The sequence below is a fragment of the Seriola lalandi genome, unplaced genomic scaffold (assembly GCF_002814215.2).
Source record: "Seriola lalandi dorsalis isolate HSWRI2012SDOR001 ecotype SW California unplaced genomic scaffold, Sedor1 jcf7180002054970, whole genome shotgun sequence".
Taxonomy (NCBI): domain Eukaryota; kingdom Metazoa; phylum Chordata; class Actinopteri; order Carangiformes; family Carangidae; genus Seriola; species Seriola lalandi.
In genome coordinates this window covers 291,975-311,114 of record NW_019525521.1, presented here as the reverse complement: position 1 = coordinate 311,114, position 19,140 = coordinate 291,975, and the positions used below count along the sequence as shown (strand labels likewise).

Sequence of the window (19,140 nt, the reverse complement as noted above, 5' to 3'; positions counted from 1 at the left end):
CTTCCTGTAAAGTGAGACGATAAGCGACAGTTTGACCTCTAAAGTGGTTCAGATGATCTGGATCAAATCAATCAAACAGTCAAACTTTATTTGTATATCACTTTTCATACAGGTTACTGCAGTTCAAAGTGCTTCACAGGTGTTGGATGAGCTAAAAAGAAACAAATAAGAAAGCTGATGATGAGATAGAATAAAATAGATTTAAAAAGCTGCAATAACATCAGCAAACAAAAAGAACATATAAGAAAACGCATAATGAAAGGTTGTTAAAGAACCTGATGACTGCTTATCTCCCCTCATCTGACTGTGACTCATGTGTTTTCCATATCTTGAAATAAGCCTTGTGCAGTTTATTACATAACGAAGATGAAAACATTCCCCCTCCAGTCGCCTGGTCGTAACTGAAAGAACAATGAGGCTCATATAGAATAATTTCAGCACTGTTGGTCTCGTTTATTAAACATTAAAAAGAACAGATTAGTGCAGAAAGCATTATTAAAAGGGCATTTACCCCTGACTCACATCATACTGTTTCTTGATGGGTGGATTTCTGTGTCTCTTTTTTCACCCTCTGTAGAACCATTCAGTCCAGATCAATTAGTCAATTCCTAATAATTAAGGTCTTATGAGCTCTCTCATGACCAACAGGAAAACAGAAATCAGATACGAGTCTGCAGCATCTCTATTAGGAGGAATAACATGGTGTTTTATTAAAATCAGACTGGATTCGTCAACCTCCAGTTACACTCTCACCTGAACGTGTCCTGTGTGTGTGCAGCACTGACGGTCCTCTTCTCTTCCAGGGGGAAGTTTGCTGTGGTCAGAAAGTGTGTGGAGAAATGCACGGGCCACGAGTACGCCGCAAAGTTCATGAGGAAGAGACGGAAAGGCCAGGACTGCCGGACAGAGATCATCCATGAGATCTCCGTGCTGGAGCTCGCCACCGTCAGCTCCCGGGTGGTCAACCTCCACCAGGTCTATGAGATGGCCTCTGAGATGGTGCTGGTCCTGGAGTTGTGAGTATCCAACCTCAACACAACGACCAAAGACTTAGAATCATCTATGTGACATCAGTTAGACATGATAATCCTGCTTCACGATCCAGGTGCGGAGAAAATAACATTTCTGAATAGACATTAGAACCAGGGAGTTTGGTTCGAGTCTCTGTGGAGTTGGTCATTCATACAGTTTGTCTTCAGTCAGTGTAGCTCAACCTCCTTTTCAACTCATCAAAGTATCCAGGATAATTGTGCACAGAATTAAAACGAGATTTTCACCAGGTGCTTGTGTCCCTCTCAGTGATTATTGGTTGTGATTGGTTGTAATTATTGGTTTTTAGTTTTCCCTTTTATTGCTGTGGCGGTGTACTCAGTGGAGTATTATATTTTACTTGGTGTGCGGGGATGTTCTTCAGAATAAGGGCAATAAATGTTTGTGTCAGACTGAAACTGAGATTTGATTTGTCGTTGACTAAACTGAAATGAACAGGAAGTGAACGGTGTGATATCCTCAAAGGAAAAGCGCCGCAGGGAGCTGCAGTGTTTTAGTCCTGCAGAGCTTCAGGCCAAACTTTAATGCTCCAGCAAACACCAGCTATTCCAACCATGTGCCTCGCCTGTGTCCTTTGTGTACACACACACGGATTGTGTCGTAGGACACGGTGGATTGGGTTTCCTGTATCCCAGGCCTCCGACCGAGAGGTGACGGAGAGAGAATCCAGCAGTAACACTGAAACAGGACCGAGTGGAGCGCAGCTTAGTTTGACCCAGTATGTGGGATACACACACACACACACACACACACACACACACACACACACTATGGGAACCAGGTCAAGCGTGGCCCAGGCATGACCAGTGAGATGAGATCATAATCAACAACTGGTGCGGCTAGAGTCAACCCCATACAGTATCGTGTGTGTGTGTGTGTGTGTGTGTGTGTGTGTGTGTGTGTGTGTGTGTGTGTGTGTGTGTGTGTGTGACTTCATCATGACACGCCAGGCTGATCAAGAAGGTCTCTCTCATTTCCTCTCTCTTTCTGTCCCACTACATACCATATTGGATTTTGCCTGAATTTATCACCATAGCGACACCCTCTAAAGACACACACAAACACACACACACACACAGAGGAGAGTCAAACTGCTGGATTAGATGGTATTGACACATTTAGTATCAGCTGTCATCTGTCATTTATAACTCCTGTGTTGAAACTGGGAACCAGCTGGAGTGAAGGACGAGCTGATCCCTTACACCTTGTCTGTGATGTTCCTGTTCGTGTCCTGACGTCACCTGAACTGAACCGGTTCTCCAGTGATGTAGTCAGATCCTACACCGGGTCAAACTCCAGTTTTCACAAAGATACTTTACTCCAGTCTTAATTTGGCACCTCACCTCCAGGCTAAATCGGGCCAAAGACTGATGTTACCATGGTAACAATCAATGACAGCTGTGCTGACCAGCAGCACCCAACAGCAAAAAACAGGAAAACATGGCCCATAGTTTGTGGTTTGCTAACATTACGTTATGGAGAGAGTGATGGGAAGGGAAAGAGAGACAGCAGCCATTTTGTTTTTCCAAATCAGGTTTTTGTTCTTTTTCTTTTATTTTTTTTTACCGTTTCACTCCTCACCGAATTTCCAAAGTAAAACGTCCTTGTAACTGTTGAATTCTTCCAAAAGAAACATGTTCTGTTGAAAGTTAACGGAGCTGAGAGGTTGGATGTGGTTCCCATGTCGGCCATTTTTAAAATGTTATTTAGAAAAAAATTCTTAATTTACACAGAATTCATTGTACCATATCTTAAGATACTCAAGAACTAAACTGCTTTGTGCAACGGATGGATTTAGACTCAGTCTATCTGAAGTCAGACTGTTTGTTCTATGTCAGAGTCAAAGTCTGTCTCTGTGAAACCGGCTGCCAAACTGGGATTTCCTCCCACGTCCCAGCTCTGTTGACTTTGACGAGAAAAAACCAGTGATGTGTTTCATGTTAGCTATGGTTTAAAGTTGAGATGAATGTCATCCAGCTCTGATTTCACTCTGTCTGCGCCAGTGCTGTGTGGACTGTAGTGTGTTACAGGATTATGTGCCCTCAGCAGCACATGCCATACAACGCAGTCTGTCCTGTTAAGGAGATCCCATAAATGCTCCTTTAACTGGTCCAGTGGGCCCAGTCCTCCCCCACCTCAACCCATAATCCTAATCCCAGCCATTGTTCATTAAAAGGATAATCTGAGAATTAACTGCTGCTCTGAGTGAGGATAGTGCTCCTCCTCAGACACATAGTCAAGCACACACACACACACATACATACAGGGACAAAGACACTACAGATTGATTATTATTTCCCCATAAAATTTTAAAAAGAAAATTAAAGAATAAAATTTTTGTTGTTGTTTTTTCTCATATAATATGATATAATACAACATAACACAGAGAACAACTGACAGCTTTGTTATGATTCATGGTAGCACTGTTCACATGTTTTTAACGTGTAGTAGTTGTGTCAGCTGTTTTTAGATCCATGTCTCAGAAAGACCGTCTTTAATTTCCTGTCTTTTGAATCAGATTTCAGGAAGTTGAATATATTTATAATAATAATAACTTTATTTTTTTTTAACTTTTCTTAAAGTTACAAACATAAAGTTACAAAGTGCTTTACAAGAAAAAAAGTAAAACCAGAGAAAATAAAAGAAGAAAGTACCCGAGCATAATAAAACATGTAGAACAGCATAAATAAGAAACATCTCAAATCAACATTATGCAAAAATATGTGACATTGAGTTATTTAGGACATTTAAACTTCATCAGATCAGTGTGAATCATATCTGCTGTTTGTGATGGAGACGATAGAACGGATCATAAATATAAAATAAATATTTCAATAAAAGAAGATTAGACACCGATAAACACTGATAAACAACCAGGGGAAAGACGATCAATTCAAGTCTGTGATCATGTGAATCATATGAATGAAGCACCATTTAATCCACCCCCCCCAGCCCCTTTCATTTCTCATATGTGGTTTTTTATATGGGGAAAAAATGGAGCAGAATACTTTCATTCTTTCTGGACGTTGACAACATCCTCCTCTTTTACTCGGCTGACAGCTGACAGATATTTTGGGTAGTGGGCTAAGTGGTGATGAAGGAGGATCGAAGGAAGGATGGAGGGAGGGAGGAGGGGGGCAGATATTCTACGAATGAGGGTCAACTTGACATAGAAAACTATTCATGCCATGATGGAAGGGGGGAGGGAGGGAGGGAGGCAGAGGGGCCCAAAGCTTTTTTCCAGGCTGGTAGAGAGAGAAAGAAAGAAATCAATGAAGAGTGAGAAAAATGAGAGAGGAGGGAAAGAGACAGAGGCAGGAATAGTGTAAACGTGATGGAGAGAACGGTTAAACGGAGAGAGAGAATGAATGAGAGCAATAGAGAGCTACATGGCCTCATTGCTGGCTGAGCTCCAGCTGGGAGTTCATTATGTCAGTCGAGCCGCACGTGACCGGCCAAAGCATGGCCGCTCGCCGAGAGAGAGAGAGAGAGAGAGAGGGAGAGAGAGAGAGAGAGAGAGAGAGAGAGAGAGAGAGAGAGAGAGAGAGAGATTCAGGATGAGGCTGCTGTTCTATATTCTACTCACTGTCAACAAATCCTATGAAAAAGGAATGATGTGTTTGTCCATTTCACAAACCTTCATTTTAAATTCATCCATTGCACAAAGCAGTTTGTTTTGGAGGAATTCAAGGACGTTTTAAAACAATGAAAAAAATTTCAAAATCAGATTTGGAAAGAAAAAAAAACAGTCACTGGCGTCTCTAAAAACTTTTTCCCTTCTCATCACTCTCTCCATAACAATGTTAGCAAACCACAAATTATGAGCCATGGTTTCCTGTTTTCTGCTGTAGAGCGCTACTGCTCAGCGCAGGTGTTAATTGTTACCATGGTAACATTGGTCTCAGGCCTGAGTTAGTCTGTTAAGGTGTCTAATGTTTTTGGTTTAAAATGAGTCCGTCTGTGAGCAACATTAAGACTGGACCAACACGACAGACCAGTCTGAGCGTCGGTGTGAAACCGGGGATTTGTTGACAGTAAGAAAAATATAGAATATCACCAGATTTATCCTGAAGTTCAGTGTTGATCTCCTGCTGCAGTGGAAGTCGTCAGGTCAGATGTTCCAAACACTCGTCATTCAGGTTGAACTGAATCAGCTACATATTTTAAACAATTTATTTGAATTCAAGATATAAACTGAATATGACTGGCTGTTGCATTTGTGGGTGATTAGAAGTGAAACTCCCAACCTCATAAAATCAACCATGTTCTGTCATGTTCCTGTTATTCTGCAGATCAGATCAGTGTTTTGGTTGAAGTTGATTAAGTTAGGTGATTAAATATGTTTGTTTTGATATTTTTAGCTCTTCATTTATTTTATTGTTTGATAATGAACTTTAATCGTGTTAATTTTTAAAACAAATATTTTTATTCCCTCCGCGTCGGAGACATTTTGTTTTCGGGTTGTTTGTCCGTCCATCACATTCTCGTGGACATGATTTCTCAGTCAAGCTGTGACGGCACTTCTTCAGATTTGTCACAATCATTCACTAGGACTCAAGGATGAACTGATAAAAATTTGGTGGCTAAAGGACAAAGTTCACATTGACCTCACAAAACATTATTTTGGCCTTGTGAACGCAATACCTCGAGAACTCCTCAAATCTCCTCACATTTGGCACAAACGTTCACCTGGACTCAAGGACAAACTGATTAGATTTCAGTGGTTAAGGTCAAAGGTCAAGGTCATCTGACCTCACAAAACTCTGTTTAGCCATTATTCAAGACTTCACAGCAATTATGACCAAATTTCACACAAATGCTTCATATTGTATCTGACTCTGGATAAACAGGGACGTAACCTGGAACTAGTCTGAGTGGCGGAGGGATACGACCACGAGGAGGTGGTTCTAGTTCTTCTTTGTTTTCATGCTGCTTTTGAGTTGCACTAACTTCAGGATATTTGGATCACCCCCAGCTGTGCGTCATGTCTGACCTTTTTGGTAATAAAAACCAAACCAAACACTACAATATATTTATATGTTTTTGTATAATATAACCTGGAGCTCAGTTCAGTGTAGAAATACTGTAAGTGGGGCTCAGGGGCCATGTTGGGTCGGCGCAGTAGGAGCCCACAGCTCATTTTTGCCCTGGGGCCCCGCAGCAGGTTAATTCGGCCCCGGCTGTAATTAGTGGTGATGTCAGATTTCAGGCATTTGGACGAACGTGGCTCCACAACCAAAGTTAGCCGCTGTTTTCCTGTTGTAAATGGGGCCATTAGCATGAGGGAAACTCCAGTTCTGTGGACATGAATACACGATGAGAGCAGTATGGAGGACCACTGCAGGGCATTCACTTGACCTCACTCTGACTTTATCGCTCCCCCTCTCTCTGTCACGCACATTTGTCTCTTTGTCTCTTCTGTCCTTTGTGGAGACGGTTTCCTCTTCCACACTCATCTGTGTCTGTGGCTCCTCTCTCTACTGTAACTGTGATGGTACAAGAGTTTGACTGATTCCTCCACTGGCTCTCTGTGAACGAGTCAGACTCATGGAGGATTATCTGGTGTTTTATATTTATATATACTTTATATATCAGTTCAGAGCTTCCTACAGATACAGATGTATAGACCCTTCACACCCCCCTGTTGTTGTTTAGTGGGTGTTTATGTTTATGAAGCCAGTTATTTAGGTCAGCTGACTGAGTTCATGTCATTCTTCTACTAAATCATCAGAGTCCAAACGGGCGGCTGATCAAAGCTGAATTGATCCATTCCCACAGCACTGAGCTGACACTGATTTCATTAATTACATTAGCAACTCACCAATCAAGCGCTGACTGACTGCCCTCTGGCCTGCGTGAACCTGACTGACCCCCCCACCCCCACCATCAGGCTTCTGGGGCAACACACAGGCAGCATGCCAACCTGCCTTTGTCTGGGATCATATCAATGGAGGTGTTTTTCTAGTGTGTGTCTGTTTCTGTTGTGGATGACTTGTTTAGTGAGGCTCCTCGGTCACTGAGGTCTTCATCCAAGATAAACATTAAATTATTGAATTTTTATTTATTTATTTAGAAAGTTTATTTGTTGATGAGCTGAGTTTCCTTGTCTTTTCTTCGTGTTGACAGATTAGATCAGAGTTCTGTCTGTGACATCACGCTCGTGCAGGGAGACGCACAGACCTTTTTACATTTTGCACACAGAAATCGTGCAGGTAACTAACTTCCCCTCGGAGATGGCCTTGGAGCGGCTGGAGGAGCAGCTGTGTCCTCGGTGCAGAGGGAGCACATGCTGCATGACTTCCTCTCGGTGAAGCGAGCGCTTGAAGGATCGTGAAATCCCCTGTTCAGAGAGTCCGTCAGACATCTGATCACGTCCTTGTGAGAAATGTTCAAAACTCTGTCTGAAGTTCATGCTGATGAGAAGTCGTTTAAATCACTTTAGATCGAGGGAGGAAGGTTTGAGTTCAGACTACAACAGGTCAAACAAGTTCAGTTTAATATGTTGTCATGTAATTTGTTCATTTTTTAACTGTAATTTTTGTAATTCAGTTAAATTCGTTGTTCATATTTGCCAGTTTAGGTAAAAGGTCGCTGTGTTTTACATCTGTTGTCACTGCAGGAAAAAATAATTCATTCATCTGCTTCATGTGGTGTTGAAATGAAAAGTGACACATGATCTGTCTCCGTTCATCTTCCCTCTCCACGCCATCATTCACAGTCCGAGTTGTTTTTGAAAATCAAATGCTTTTGAATCGGCCGTGTCTTATTATCATTAAAATTAAAATGTCGGTCACAATGACGTCACAACCTCCAACATACCGTGAAACTTTACAGGTGTGTGGTTGAGACCAACTTGAAGTCATAGTACGAGGATGGGTGTGGTCCGACCCACGAGTCCTGAGAACGTCAACATGTTGCTGGGCGTTGCGGCTGCTGTGATCCCTTTAAGAGATGGTCTCCGGTTGTTTCCAGAGCTCTGTCAGAAAACTTTAAAAGGCAACATGAAACACTTTCTTGGTCAAAGCAAAATCATTATTATCAACAGATGCTGCAGCTGTTTGAAGATGACGCAGGTTTCATTACAGGCTCTAAACACACCGCTGACCCTGTGTTAAAACAGACATAGATCCAGTTTTCAACAAAAGGCCAATTTACTCAGATATGAATGTAATCTGATGAGTCATTGAGTAAAAGCTCCTGTGTGTGTGGGAACCTCCACATCAGATGCATGAGGACGTCTGAAGTTATTGTTTCCTGTTTGCCAGACTGGATTAGTTTCTGTCTGATCCTCTGAGGAATGAACCGAGATTCCATTAGTTTAATGCACGTGCCGAAACCAGGTGTGTGTGTGTGTGTGTGTGTGTGTGTGTGTGTGTGTGTGTGTGTGTGTGTGTTTTTGTGTGTGTGTGTTTTTGTGTGTGTGTGTGTGTGTGTGTGTGTGTGTCTGTGTGTGTGTGTGTGTGCAACGGTGGCACAGATTAGAAACCAATCATTTCACACACACATACATTCCTTCAGTTGACCTAATTATTCATCATGATTCTCCTCCTCTTCAGCTCTCCGGTTTCTCATCACACACTCACTGTTTCTCATTAAAGCAGCCGATCCACACACGCCAACGCCTTAACAAAGTGTGTGTGTATTTGTGTGTAAAGACTGGTTAAATGGTTATAGCTTGATTCAAGACAATTTATACTTTAGCATTAAGTTGCCTGCAAACACACATCTGTTTTTCTCAACCACAAGTGAGAAGCACAAAAATAAAAAAGTAATAAAAGAGAGAGTTCTCACAAACCGTCTGTACTGTTGGTTATTTAATAAAAATTATTGTGGTGGTTTCATAGCAACAGGAAGGCAAGGTTTTATTTGAGAATATTTCAAAACCATTTGAACAATTTATAGTTAATGTGATTTCCTTATGCTTGTAGCACCACAAACTAAATTCTTACCTGAGAGATTTCAGAGGAACCTGATTCTTTAAACAAACTTTTTTTTTGTGTGAATTGGGTGAATGAACCTTTTAACTGTCACAGAGATCTGAACTCTATCAGTGTGTCAAACAGGTCTACTTTAAGAAATTCAGTTTAATAACATGTTTAAATGAGTCTGAACTGTGTTAAATGGAAACTTACCCCCAGCAGACATGCATGCAGTGCCATAACTAGAGCACACGTTTAACTGAGGTCCAGCAGTTGCCATGGAAACTCTAACAATGTTGTGCAGTCTAGAGCAACGACTTCCATCTTTATTTAAAACCACATTTAACCTGTTTGACTGCTGCTCTCTATATCTTCATCTTCTCTCTCCCTCCCTCCTCTTCCTCTCCCTTGTCCAAGTATCAAGTCGTCGTCTTGGACAGAACACTTTAAGTTTTCCACTGACGTCTGACACTTGAGGTTGAATTTCTCCTCAGCTGAGAGAGTTACTGAAGGTTGTTGCACAGAATCACTTAAAAGGTTTCCTCTGTTAAGGAAAAACATTAAGGCATTTGTAGCAATGAATGAGATTTTACTGCAGTAAAATTCTACAGTTTCCATGGAGACCGTTTGTTTGCCGGCATTAGCGCCTGTGAAACCTGTGAACATCTCACCTGTATCGTCTCACAAAGTTGACCAGAAGAAAAAAATGTCTTAAAAAATGACATTAAAGAAGTGTGTCGCCATTTCATCCATTAAATGGAAACTTTAATGAAAACGGTCAAAGCGTCTGACACTCGGATCAATGGACATGACATACTTCATCAATAATTGATTAAAAAGATCCCGTAGCATAAAACACAGAGCATCATTAACTGTAGTTACCCTGAAGAGAGCTGAGGAGGTGGAGCCATCAGATCAAATCAGAAACTGATGCCGATCAAATCTATGGAGCAAATCAATTCCTCTCATTGATGATGAGTTTCAAACTCTTGTTGTGATGTTCGTCCTCTTCATTTATCAACATAAACTCAGACGTGTTGAGTTCAGATACAATTAGTACAAAGTTTTTTCCTTATTTTGGATGCGAAGGTCTTTTGTGTCTTAACTGACTTTAAGTGGTTTCTTAAGTATAAGGAGAAAACTTTAAATACTTAAGGGAACATTTTAAGGAAAGACAGGATATTCTGTGCAATAGTTTTTATTTTAGGGAAATCTTAAGTTGGACTTTAAGGAAAATCTTAACTTAAGAGACTTTGTGCATCTTGCCCCAGAATAAAAGTGAAAGAAGTTTAAACTACGAAAAGAACAAATAACAGATCCAGAGGTAAAAGCGTCAGAGGTCAGAGGTCAATGTCTGAAACTATACAAACGATGAACCAGGATTGACCTTGAAGAACTTCCTGTTGACCAGGACCAGGACCTGAGCAGCACCTCTGTGAGGAGCTGTTTGACTTTCATTAGTTCGGCCGTCCAGACTGTTTTTGTCGCCTGTACTCCGGTTAAAGGCTCTTTCTTCTCACCTTGAAAACCCCAAACATTCTCAGCCACCCCTCCTCTTCCTGCCGTCTCCACCTTCCTCTGAGATAAAGCCTAATTCAGCAGCACCCTGAGGGAACACCTCGTCTATTCCTGACTGCCCTGCCTCCTTTTCTTTCTCAGTTTCTAATTGAGTTTGTCCGACAGAGGTTACCTCAGGTCAGAGGACGTTCATGGTGCTCGAAGCAGGGCGGGAGCTTCAGTGTCGACAACAGTTTGAGACAGTTTTTATTTTGCTGTTTATTTTACAACCTCCGTCTGTTTCCTCACGTCAGAGAGAAGTGATCAGTCAACTGTTCATTGGCCTCGTTCAAGAGACGCTCATAATTGCTTTGCTATATCTGGAGGTCTATTTCTGCCATCACCCGCAGCCAGTCAACACACACACACGCACATTCACACACACTCGTACATCGGGGTTAGACGGAGATTTATTTCCACTGCGTCTTCTGGGATTCGCCAAAAAAGCCGTGAAAGACGTAGAACAAGTTTCATGATGAAGCAGGGATCCGACTGTGGTTTGGGTTTGACACTGTGTATGAGACCTGTCCAGGCTGTAGCCTCCCTGACAGTGTACAAAGAGTGATCCTGTAGACGGATGCTCATCTCTGATCTCTTCTTCGCCTCTATTTAAACAGGGAGGGCTGTTCCCGACCGGCTCTGACCACAGGTTGTAGGATTGAGCTCAGGCTCAACAACAAATATCTTCCCCTTCAACGAGTGGTCGGGAGAAATGACCAAAATATGAACAATTAATGTTTAAATTACAGGCAGGAAGTATTTAGGAAAACATGGGGCCCATAAATGAATACAATATGAAACCAGTGTTACCCTGTGGATATATAGAGTTATATATTTTCATTATTTACATTTCTTTCTTTCTTTGTTTTTTGGTGTTGTGGTTTTTGATGGTTTTTATTAAGATTATCTTTATCTCTTCTGTTTATGTCTTTCTGTGTGATGTTACTGGGTTTTTTTTACTGCTTTTTTTATTGTTTGGAAAAGAAATAAAAAGTCTATTACAAACAGGGAGGGCTGTTGACTTCTTTCAGTGAGCATGGTTTGTTTGTTTGTTTGTTTGTGCAGTGCGGCCGGAGGCGAGATCTTCAACCAGTGCGTGGCAGATCGGGAGGACGAGGCCTTCAGCGAGGAGGACGTGAAGAGGCTCATGAGGCAGATCCTAGAGGGAGTCTCCTTCCTCCACCAGAACAACATAGTCCACCTGGACCTGAAGGTCAGCAGAGACACCTCCACACGATTCTTTGTATTCCAGTTACAGTCCGTTCAGATCCACTCTGACTCCTGAATGATCTGTGAAGTGAACCAGTCACTTCAGATAAAACCTGCTTCATTCTCTGGGAAAACGACGTCACTGTGACGTGAAGAGTTCAACATTTCAGGCTTTGGAAAGAGCAGCTAAAGCCTGTAAAAGCCACAGATGAATCACCTGTACACTTGTTATTTCATGACTGAACAATCCGCTGTGTGTCATCAGCTCTTCACTCTTAAAACTGAACATGTCGTAATAAACATTATAGTAGAAAAAGCAAATGTGATATCAGCTAAACACCAAAACATCAAACATCAAAATGAGCATCTCCAGTATTTGTCCAGGTTTTCTAATGAGACAGATCGTCGAGGTTTTGGAGTGGAGTTTAGTTTAGTTTCAACAGCAGCATCTGTTTTCAGGAACAGTGTTACTCTGAATAATCCACAGAACACACCGTCCACCTACTCACATCTCATCCACCAGTCCATTCATCAAATTAGCAGTTTCACAGCTACAGCTGCAACAATTAGTCAAGTGATTCGTTTGATGATGTAACCTTGAGCTCTAGGAAATTATGATGGGCATTTTTTAAGTTTCATTGAGATATTATGAAAATAATCATTAGTTGTACTTTTCAGCAAATTCTCAATACTCTGAGATAAAGTGAACAAGACAGTCATTAACACCCACTTAACTCAAATGCAGCGCTTCACATTTGATCCTTTAGCAATAAAATGATGCAGAGTTCAGGGACTCGTTCAGGAATTACAGCAACAGACCAAAAAGCTTCAGCTCCGGTAGAAAAGAACAGACACTACAATCAAATGATTCTGAAAATATGAAAAGCTTTGTACACGTCCATTTGTAGTGTTTTAACATATCCTGCTGAGACAGAATAAAGTTCAGTTCTACTGAATAAAAATGACCATGAGAACAGACTATAATCCTATGAAACTGTACCAGAATATAAACCTTTATGAAACTGGTCAAACATGAAAGACACTGATGCTCTGTCCATGAAGGACAGAAGATCAGGTGGTATAAATTATAGATTAGATTATATATCAGACGTGTGTGTGACAGTATCGTGTCCTCTGATGTCCTGCCAGCCTCAGAACATCCTGCTGACCAGCTGCTCTCCTCTGGGGGACATTAAGATCGTGGACTTCGGCCTGTCCAGGATGGTCTGCAGCCACCAGGAGCTCAGGGAGATCATGGGAACCCCGGAGTATGTTGGTGAGTTGCTGCTCAGCGTCACGTCCACCACCTCACAGTAACGGACGAGCTGATTAAACGCTGATTAAATGATACTGAGGTGTTTGTGTTCATGGTTTCAGCTCCCGAGATTCTAAATTATGAGCCGATCAGCACAGCAACAGACATGTGGTAAGAAACTTTCTTTTTGTTCTGTGGGGTTAAACTTTAGGAGAAACATTGTTCTGTTTGTTGTACGTCTCAGCAGTGTCACAGGGTTAAACTGTCATTGAACTCTAAACTTTATTTACTGTTACAGTCACAGCTGTATACAGATGTTTCACTGAGGTCTGCTCAGTTTTCTATCTCTGAAACTTACTGTGTGTAGGATTAGTTGTTTCCAGCTTTGCCTCCCCCTAGTGGTTTTATCACTGTGACAACACACGGACCACACACACAACACAACCTTTCACTGCCACTGTCTCATTTTTACACAGATAATAACTAATTAGAACAACACTGTGATTATCTGTAAACTTTCAATGATAGATATTGATTGATATGATAGAATATTAAAAGAATCATTGAAAAACAATGATGACAAATCCTTATGCGGCTTTAAGCTTGTAATGACCATGAATGACACAGACAAGGTAGAAAAGAGAGGGAAGTTTAGAAGAGGATGCAAACCGCTCACCATATCCATTATTTAAAAAATATATTATCCATTTTGTCAGTTTTTAGTGTCTACATCATTTGTAAATCTTAGCCATAAACAAGCCTTTATATCTCATGAATCTCTTTACCAGTTAATTTATAGCCCCTCCCCTCTGTGTACACAAAACATCATCATGTGCAGGAGGAAGGATTTTCCTCACAGAGAAGACGGTTAGCATAGCCGCCCGCTAGCTGCTAGTTTGTGTAAAGTGCCTTAAGTAGTCGATAAGACGATAAACAGGCTGCAGTCCATTTATTTAGTCAATATTGACTGTGTTCAAGTGGATGATGTTAATGTTCATTCTTTTACTTTAATGTTTGCTCCATCAGTCCACATGAATTTTTAAAAAATATTTTCAAAGACTTAAACGAGCTCGTCCTGAGGAACTGAGGTGGAAGATATAAATTAGAAACAATATAATAAAAAAATTAAAATTAAATTTGATTAAAATTTTGTTTTGTATTTCAAAGCTGCATTTGTTATTGTGGATGAAGGTTTTGTCATCCTGCTCTCACCCTGTCTGCTCAGGAGTATCGGGGTCTTGACCTACGTGATGCTGACGGGCATCTCTCCGTTCCTGGGCGAAGACAAGCAGGAGACGTTCCTCAACATCTCCCAGCTCAGTGTGAGCTACACAGAGGAGGAGCTGCAGCAGCTGGACCAGGCCGCCCTGTCCTTCATCCAGATGCTGCTGCGCAAACAGCCACAGTCAGTCCACACCTGTCCACACCTGTCCACACCTGTCCACAACACACAAACTCATGTGGCACTAAACATGATTCATTCTGTTGTCAAACAGAACAAGTATGAAATGTTTATTTGTATAGTTATACATTTATATAGGATCACGTCTCATGAATATAATGTGGACGAGCAGTTACTGCTGAGCTGCAGATAGAAATATTATTTACCATCTCGACTGGAGCTGAACGATATGCAAACAAATCATGTTGCGTTTATTTTGGCATATGTTGTGATTTCAGTTGGAATGGTTGTTTTTAACATTTGATTTTAAATTTTAAAATGATGTTGATTTGATTGTTGTTGCTCTTGTACCAAACAAACATGTTCCTTTTGGTCTGGAGAATGTGATCTGTAGGTCGGAGCGTCTCTGCGGCACCAAAGCACTGATGGTGCTAACAGCGTACAACAATGTGACACATTTTACTTTCATCAAAATAACTGCAGCTCCTGTGATTTGGATATTGCAATTTAGCCATTTTGTGAATTTGATTTGGTTAATTTCAGCAGCTGAGCTGTGACAGTGGATATAATGACAAGTGCGTTAACGAGCTGCTGTATTAATGATCGTGAAACAGGCGCTGGAGAACTGACTCTCTGCCTCTTAATTAAATATTGCTGTTCTTTTACAGAGACATAATTTTCAAAGATTTATTTTCTCACATTCTTTGAATCAAAAAAAGCCTCAAGACCTTAAGTGAAGCTTTGGTGACCCCTAGTGGACATCACAGACGCTGAGGTCGTTACACACATTGATGTGTGTGTGTGTGTGTGTGTTCAGGGACCGGGCCACGGCGGAGCAGTGTCTCAAACACCCCTGGCTTCAGTCCTCAGAGTCTCAGGAAACCCAGACGGTGGAGGAGATCCTCCCAGTGGAGGAGCAGGAGGCGTCCAGCACCACCAGCAGCACGACCGCAGCCGAGGAGGAGGAACGCCCAGTGACGGAGGAGCTGATCGTCATGGCCGCCTACACACTGGGTCAGTGCCGCCAGTCCTCCACCTCGGAGAAGGAGGCTCTGGCCGCCGAGCAGAAGGCCATCTCCAAACGCTTCAAGTTCGAGGAGCCCTTCAGCGCCCTGCAGGAGGTCCCTGGGGAGTTCATCTACTGACCCCGCCCACCACACGCACCGCCAGCCTCCTGCAGAGGAAAAGTTAGTGTTGTCACGGTAACAAAAGTAAACCTGCTTATTCAAACTCCCCTCCATATATACTGTACGTTTGTAATCAGATGCTTTTGCACAGTCAAACTGATTTCATTTAAGAAGTTGGACTTTAAGTGCATTTTTTAAGAACCCACTTACATATTTCTCCCATAATGCATCACCTTGCTTGACACCCACCACACCCCAACGCAGCTACAGTAGATTTTATGTCACTTGTATTTCATTTGGTTTGCTGTTGTAGTTTTCTTTCCCCCTGAATAACTGGCCAAATGTCGACAGGTGTGAGACATTTCCACGAGCTACTGTAAATTTGGAAATTGAGCTTTGAAGAGTGAGGTCGTCTTTTTGATGGAGGGAGGAGTCCATCACAGAGAGGCAGAGGGACAGAGGCTGAATCCAGATGTCCAGCTTCCAGACTGGGACTTTAAATCTGAGAGGAAAACGCTCCATGACAGTTTAGAGTAAAATGTCTTGGATGTTATCACTCCCAAAATCTTAACATGTAAGTCTTAAGTTTTAAATTTACGAGTTGTGTGCAATATAAAGCCTCAATACATAGATATATTTATAAATAAAGAATTAAAAAAAGATCATAAGTTCGTCTTTGACACTGGAAACGGTGTCAACAGAACCGTCTCACCACAAGGTCCAATTGGTCGTTGTTCTGGAGCTTTTGATCATGTGATACAATCTTTGATCTCCAGTTGTCATGGAAGGAAATTCAATTTTAATTTGATCTGCACTTCAGTGACAAGTGGGCAACAACAACATCTGCTGACGACCAAAAGCTCCAGAACAGCTACTAAATGGACCTCGTGGTGAGATTGTTTCAAATAAACAATAAATAAATTTCTGTTTAAATATCTAAATTATGCTAAAATATTAATATTGATATTAATGTCACATCCATGGGGCTAAAATGTGGAGGTAACATTCAGAACAGTCTGATGAGGTCTGCATGTGCAGGGTGGTCTGGACATGTGGATTCAACCAGGGACAAACCCAGAGGAGCAGAAAGTAGAGCAGAGCGCACAGCCACCAAACACACCGAGCAACATGTTGCTTCAGTTTCAGTGTTATCCCTCAGACAGGAAGCCACATACGAGCACTTCACACACACTTTGTGTCTTGTGTAAGAGGGGAAACTTCTTTCCTATTAAGAGCCTGATTGATACTGGATTTTTAGGCAAAGTCTGATAACAGCTTTTACAGAGTTAAAAAAAAAAAACAAACAGCTTTGATAATAGAATAAATAACTGTGACCAGGATATGTACTGAACATGAATTTGACGGTGTAAAAATGAACTTGTCAGCAGTGAGACTAACTGTGTAATGGAGACACTGTTCCTCATAGACTTTACGTCATTTGAATGACGTGCAAGTAAGAATCACTTTTCTGGGCTCTGGGTAAGTTTTACAAATGTAAAACAGATAGTCAACAGCTTACAGACATTTCTATTACAGCGATGGTCTGTGGAGAAAATGCATTTTTGAGCTGCAGGGAATTTGTTGTCATTGCAATACCGTGAGCGACCACTGGGCAAATTGGCAGTAATTGGCTGTGTTGTCATTTTTCCAGCTGAGCTCCACCCACTTCAAACCAGTGAGAGAAGCCCAGGTAAAAACTTAATGTGCAATGAACACTGTTCTAACTTTGAAACTACAAGATGTTGTGTTCATGTTAAACCTTCATCACTTATAATAAACCTAGTCAAGTCCAGAAATTACTGGACAGCCAATCAGGAGAGAGAACTGTTAGCAGCCATTGTCTGAGTCCTAATTCTAAGGCTCTTGAATCCTCCGGCTCTTGTGTGAAATCACAGGTGAACACTGAAATTAAACCATCATGTTTTGATGACGGGGCAGAGGGCATTCTGGGAAACGAGACGTCACTGAATAAAGTAGAAAAAAAGACAAGTCCGGTTTAAAGAAACTAACAAACGAACTCCTGCCACTGACACCAGACGACAGGGAGAGCTCGTCTCTGTCGTGACGGTGCAGGAGACGCTGAGAGCTCCACTTTGCCAGGTGGAAACTCTCCACAGTAAAAACTGTGTATATAGGAACAAATGCAGGTCCAGTCATCATATATGTGCATGTGTACTGATGACTGAGGTGATTTGCAGTTGGGACTGTTTGTCACACTTGCTACAGAACAGTGAGGAGGAACTCACTTTTCTTACTCTTTTCATGATTTTTGAATTCAGAAGCCAAATCTGTGTCGATTTCTGTCCATTTCCTCGTGTTTGCTGCTTTTCCTCTGAACAGAACCAGCTGCTCCGAACTCAACCCCGTTTGTATCTTCTCTTTTTTTTATTTTGTATTTTTGGTGCCATGCTTGGAGATAATATTTGATTATTTTAACTCTTGCTGTTTTTATTTCAGGTGTTTCTGTGTAATATTGCAAATATCTGAGACAGAATTTTGGAGTTTTCTAATTCTGTGTTAATGATGCAGATGTTGTTGTTTTTAAGAGGTGCGTACTGTTTAAAGAGCCATGTCACATACTCCTCTCACACTGAGGACTGACCCCCCGCGGTTCAGCTCTCTCTGAAGCAATAAAGACAGATCATTTTAAACTTGTACGTGTAGACAGTGAGCACTCTACACTTCCACTGGATCTGTACTGTAAATTTGTGTCTATGAAACAATAAGCTGTTACTATGGGAACAGATTTGTACATGAATGTCCCCTACTGTAAATAAACATTTCGAATGCGTGTTGAGTATTTCACTTGTCTTTTGTGATCAGAGCACAGATTGTGTTTTAGCGGCCATTTGTATCTGAGCAACATGATTACTGACCAACACATTAAACCCCTTTACATTCATTAGTTGTTACAAAAGCACAATAAAAAAATTTAAATGGCAAGTTCCATAAGATGCAGAGGATGCCAGTGTCAAAATCTAGTTTTAATACATTTTTTATATTGGTATATTAATATAACTAATTAATCAATCAATCAATCCCACTTCATTTGTTTAGCACTTTTCATACAAACAATGTAACACAAATTCCTTTACAGAATAAAAGCAATTAAAAAAAAAACAACCCCTCACACACACACACACACACACATGTTAATACACAGAACAATAAATGACCAAGTAATAAATAAAAACAATAAAAATAAAACAAAAATAACAGGAACTGAGGAAACGATGAAGACTGGAAAAGCAAAGATAACAACAGAGTGATAAAGATCAAATAAAATAAAATACTAAAACAGAGGAAATATATATAAGTGAGTAAAACCTAGAAATAAAAGGTAGGATATTAAAAATAAAATAAAATGGTGAAGATAAAATTATCAAATGTTAAAAGAGATGTCTGCCAGAAATAAAAGTAGAATTAAAATACATAACCAGATATAAAAGTAGGGTATTAAAAGGAAAACAATCATAGAATAAACATACCAGTAAAACAGCTTAAAATATATAAATAAATAAAAAGATAAATAAATTAAATTCAATGAAAAGACAGACGCAAAAGGTCACTTATTACAAACTTGTGTGTGTGTGTATATATATATATATAAATAAACTCACC

General features: G+C 40.9%; 1 protein-coding gene across 1 annotated transcript in view; it reads left to right on the top strand.

The window, feature by feature from the left end:
• The window catches only part of stk17a (serine/threonine kinase 17a), a 32,229-nt gene extending 13,919 nt beyond the window's left edge, over window positions 1-18,310 (top strand). The window contains exons 2-7 of the mRNA XM_023395875.2: window positions 804-1,016; window positions 11,592-11,739; window positions 12,885-13,011; window positions 13,113-13,161; window positions 14,216-14,395; window positions 15,210-18,310. Of these exons, the coding sequence (XP_023251643.1) occupies window positions 804-1,016; window positions 11,592-11,739; window positions 12,885-13,011; window positions 13,113-13,161; window positions 14,216-14,395; window positions 15,210-15,537 (1,045 nt within the window). The 3' untranslated portion in view covers window positions 15,538-18,310. The remainder of the gene's footprint in view (window positions 1-803; window positions 1,017-11,591; window positions 11,740-12,884; window positions 13,012-13,112; window positions 13,162-14,215; window positions 14,396-15,209) is intronic.
• Window positions 18,311-19,140: the final 830 nt, after the last annotated feature.